The sequence below is a fragment of the Nanorana parkeri genome, unplaced genomic scaffold (genome assembly GCF_000935625.1).
Source record: "Nanorana parkeri isolate BGI_ZX_2015 unplaced genomic scaffold, ASM93562v1 scaffold188, whole genome shotgun sequence".
In the NCBI taxonomy this organism is placed as follows: domain Eukaryota; kingdom Metazoa; phylum Chordata; class Amphibia; order Anura; family Dicroglossidae; genus Nanorana; species Nanorana parkeri.
Window position 1 is genome coordinate 1,580,721 of NW_017306456.1, and position 4,124 is coordinate 1,584,844.

The window sequence follows — 4,124 nt, forward strand, 5'->3', positions numbered from 1 at the left end:
CACTGAAATCATCCATCCTGATGACATCCAGCAGACACTGCAGCACTGCCTATAGAAAAACTCTGGGAATGTAAAAAAAAAAAAACTTACCCTTGGGGCTACCCCGGCGCTGCAAGGGTTAAGTACTCATTTTGTCTAGTGAGGTTACTGTACAGTATTACTCACCTGATCCTTAATACTGCCGGGCTGCTAGACCGGTTCCTGCAGCCTCTTGTACCCGCAGGGCTCTGGTGGTCTAAGGACCTATGACATCATCATGTCTTACGTAGGTCCATTGACTTGCATTAGACTTGGGTAGCCCCACTGACTGCAAGGGTTAATGGCTCGTTGTGTCTAAGAAAGTAGATTTACTTACCTGCTCGTCAGTCCCGTTGGGCCGCTAGACCAGTCCCTGCAGCCTCTTCTCCCCCGGGTCTAGGGACCGCTGATGTCATCATGCCTTAGGTAGGTCCATTGACTTGCATTAGACATGAGGATGGCAAGGGACATTCCACTCACCTCTCTCCCCCTCCGCTCCAGCCGTGGCATCCTCACATCTAATGCAAGTCAATGGACACCTGTCAGGTGGTTACTGCTGTCTGCGTCCCCGTTAGGGAAATTCACCCTATTGGTCCTGATGAAAGTGATCACTGAAAGATATTCCCCAATTTTGGGTTGTCACCAGAACAGGAGGAATAGAGGGGAAATCTTGCAGTGGGGACACTAGTTCTGTTGAACATCAGGGATTTCTTTCATTTTGAATTTGGATTTCCGTTCACTTCCTGTTGTAGCTATCAAACAGGATGTGAAGGAAAATCTCCCCAAAGGGGACACAGATGTAAAAAAACAAAACAATGTCCCGAGGTTGGGTGTCATCCGGAGCGGAGACCGGGTGACACCCCGCCGTGACGTCATTGCGCACGCACGGTCATCTCATTGACGCCTGCCCTCCTCTCTCCTGACACTGTCGGGCTCTCGGTCCATGAGTGAGCGCCCGACTTTTTAGGGGGGGGGGTGACACCAAAATGACTGCTGTCAGTCATTTTGGTGTCATCCCTCCAATGGTGTAACCCGGCCGCACCCCCGCTCCCCCCTTGTGACGCCACTGATGGGGGGTATATTTAATTAAAACAAAAATAATTGGCTTCAGTTCTTCTTTAAGCTCCTAATTTTGCAGGGATCACAAGGTGCTCATGACGGGTTCTACAGGTCCATGCAAGCACGCCTAGGTGCCCGCCTTAGACCCCCACCTCCCGAATTTTTAATCCAGGCGCAGTTGGGCGACATTTTTAGTTTTTTTGTTTTGCAAAAGGCAAGAAAAAAATAATAATCTCGTCTCCTAATTAATGAAGACGTCACCACTGACGGCCCCGCTCCGTATTCCACCGAGAGAGAGAGTCGCTGAGATTGAAAGGAAAAGCGTTAATCAGATGGAGTCCGGCGCGAGGAACCAGATGATAAAACGGATTTTTGGGCCGGTGCCAAGGCATTGTTTGTCCGCCTGCTCTGGGAAGTGCCCGGCGCACATTCCGTTGACATGGCGACGCTGATTAGCGCACAGAAGATTTAATTATACACTAGGAATGATTATTAGCGTTCAGTCGCCGGCGGAAGGTTTCCCGGGTTTGGAAAACGTATGAAGTGAAAAAGGCTCCGGTCGTGTTTGGGCCCGTCCACACCAGATGCAGTGCGTGCCGGCCCGATTCTGGCCAGAGCACACTGCCTCGCATTGCGGCCGGCTCACTTTTTTGTGGGGCAGGAGGGGGCGTGGCGGGCCATTGAAGTGAATGGCACCGTAGCCACGCCCTCCGGCTGCAATGCGATCGGCCTCACGGGATTACAAGGCACATTATGCCTGTGGTCTGGTCCGAACAAAATAGTGCTTGCAGCATTTACTGGATACATTGTTACGTATATCTTACCAGGAACAAATGGCGAGGGTGGCGGGCCTTTCCGGACACCTTCATCAGCGTGCCTTCCTTCACAAACGCCTGCGGCAACAGAAAATCGGTGTGAAAAACTTAACAAGCCGAGAACTGAAGCGTTCTCACATTGCCTGACCTCGTGGCTTCCTACCTGTCACTCTAAAAATCCCAATTAACACTAAAAATAGGATTGTTCATCTTTCTGCAGAAATAGTCACTACCCGAGTCTACGCTGCGAATTGTGGAACATCAACAATGCCAACGTGCTTCTCATCCATGAACGAATGTGCTTAGTCCATTTCCTTTTCAGATCCAATGTAATGTAATTCTGCACTGTGGTCACTAGATGGAGCTGAGGAGCATATCCATTTATTTCCTATGCTCATCAGCACCATCTAGTGGACATAATGTGGCATTATATTACATTGGATACGAAAAGAAACCAGACTAAAAACATTTGTTTTTGCCTCTATTGGCACAGAGAGAACATTCACAGGGCGACTGGCTCTGCAAATTGTTTATAAACAGACCCCTATGTGTCCTGCTGACCATTGTTACTGAAAAAGAAAGTAAGAAAACAAACTAAATGTTAGAGTTGTCCCCAGAACAAGAGTCAAGGGGAATTCATTCAGTGGGGACACCTGTCCAAGGGTGAAATTCCGCTCACTTTGGGAGATTTCCTACCACTTCCTGTTACTCGCCCAAATGTTCTGATGCCTAGCCCGATACTTGAGCTTCCGGTATCAGGAAGCTGGGCTGCGAGTCATTACACGCTGCCCAGCTTCCTGATTGGCCGGGAAGCTTGCTCCATGCTCCATCGTCACTTGTGATACCGAATACCGATACTGGAAGTCCCATTAAGGAAGCCAGGCGGCGTGTAATGACTCGCCACCTGGCTTCCTGATTAGCCGGGAAGGTGGGCGGCGTGTAAAAGTTTTGCCACCCGGCTTCCCAATTAGCAGGGAAGCTGTCCCCATGCCTCTCGTCAATAGGTGATGAGAAAGCATGGAGCCAGCTTTCTAGCCAATCAGGAAGCTGGGCGCCGTGTAATGACGCGATGCCCAGCTTCCTGATTGGCCTCGTCACGAGGTGGCGAGGGAGCATGAAGCCGGCTTCCTGGGCAATCAGAAAGCCGGGCGCCGCATCATTACACGGCGCCTGGCTTCCTGATTGGCCAGCTTCCTGACTAACCAGGAAGCCAGGCAGTGACGAGGGAGCATGGAGCCGTCTTCCCGGCCAACCAGGAAGCCGGACAGCGTGTAATGACTCACTGCCTGGCTTCCTGCTTGGTCGGGAAGCTGGCCAATTAGGAAGCCAGACGGCGAGTTATTACACTCCCCCCTGGCTTACTGATTGGCCAGAAAGCCGGCATCATGCTCTTTCGTCACCTGGTGACGAGGAAGCATGGAGACGAGGCATTACACGCCACCTGGCTTCCTTAATGGGACTTCCGGTATCGGCGAGTACCGAAAAAAAATATTGGTCCACCGAAGAAGCGCTATTAGTGCATCCCTACAGAAAACAATTGTGTTCTGCGAGTCCTGCTCACACTGCAACAATGACTTAAGGTCGGTTGCAGCACGCTGCGGAAAAATGCAGACGTGACGCCCTTTTTCCCCGAAGCTCACCACTGTTTTTCCTGAAGACATCTCAACGCAACTGCGGCGCATTAACTCTAATAAAGTGTCATTTTGTGACAATTCAATAAAGTAAAAAAAAAAAATCTTTAATAGGGTGTGATGCGCTGACACAGCACAACGCTACCTAACCCCGCCCCCTAACCTCCCCACTGCTGTCCGTACACAGCGCACAAAGGAAGATGCTACGGTCTAACGTGAGCGGCCCCGAATGAGGAATGGCGTTTGTATCTCCCATTTTTCTAGGAACAACATAAGGAGTAAGAAGCGAGGACGTTCTCCGGGAGTTTTTCTTGAATGATGGATTCGTTATTGATCCGGCCGTCAGAAATATCGCACTTACTCTTCCCGGCTGGAGCAGGCCGCCCTGTCCCCTGACGCTGTACTCGATCTGAACCAACTTCTGTAGATTTTCCTTCAAAACACACACAACAGAAGAGACAATTAATGAACCGGCTGCACAAAGAGACGGAAAATAACACCTGCAAATGATATTTTAATTGCTTGACGCTCCGCGAAGACGGAATAAATCACTTTCCTCGCCTGTAAAAAAAAAAAAAAAACAGATGCGGCCGGCCGAGGA

The 4,124-nt window shown here is 50.2% G+C and overlaps 1 protein-coding gene across 1 annotated transcript in view; it reads right to left on the reverse strand.

The window, feature by feature from the left end:
• Positions 1 to 4,124, reverse strand: part of FGD5 (FYVE, RhoGEF and PH domain containing 5) — a 116,699-nt gene that overhangs the window by 28,508 nt on the left and 84,067 nt on the right. Inside the window, exons 11-12 of the mRNA XM_018555248.1 lie at positions 3,885 to 3,956; positions 1,902 to 1,970 (exon numbers count right to left, since the gene is read on the reverse strand). Coding sequence (XP_018410750.1) covers positions 1,902 to 1,970; positions 3,885 to 3,956 — 141 coding nt within the window. The remainder of the gene's footprint in view (positions 1 to 1,901; positions 1,971 to 3,884; positions 3,957 to 4,124) is intronic.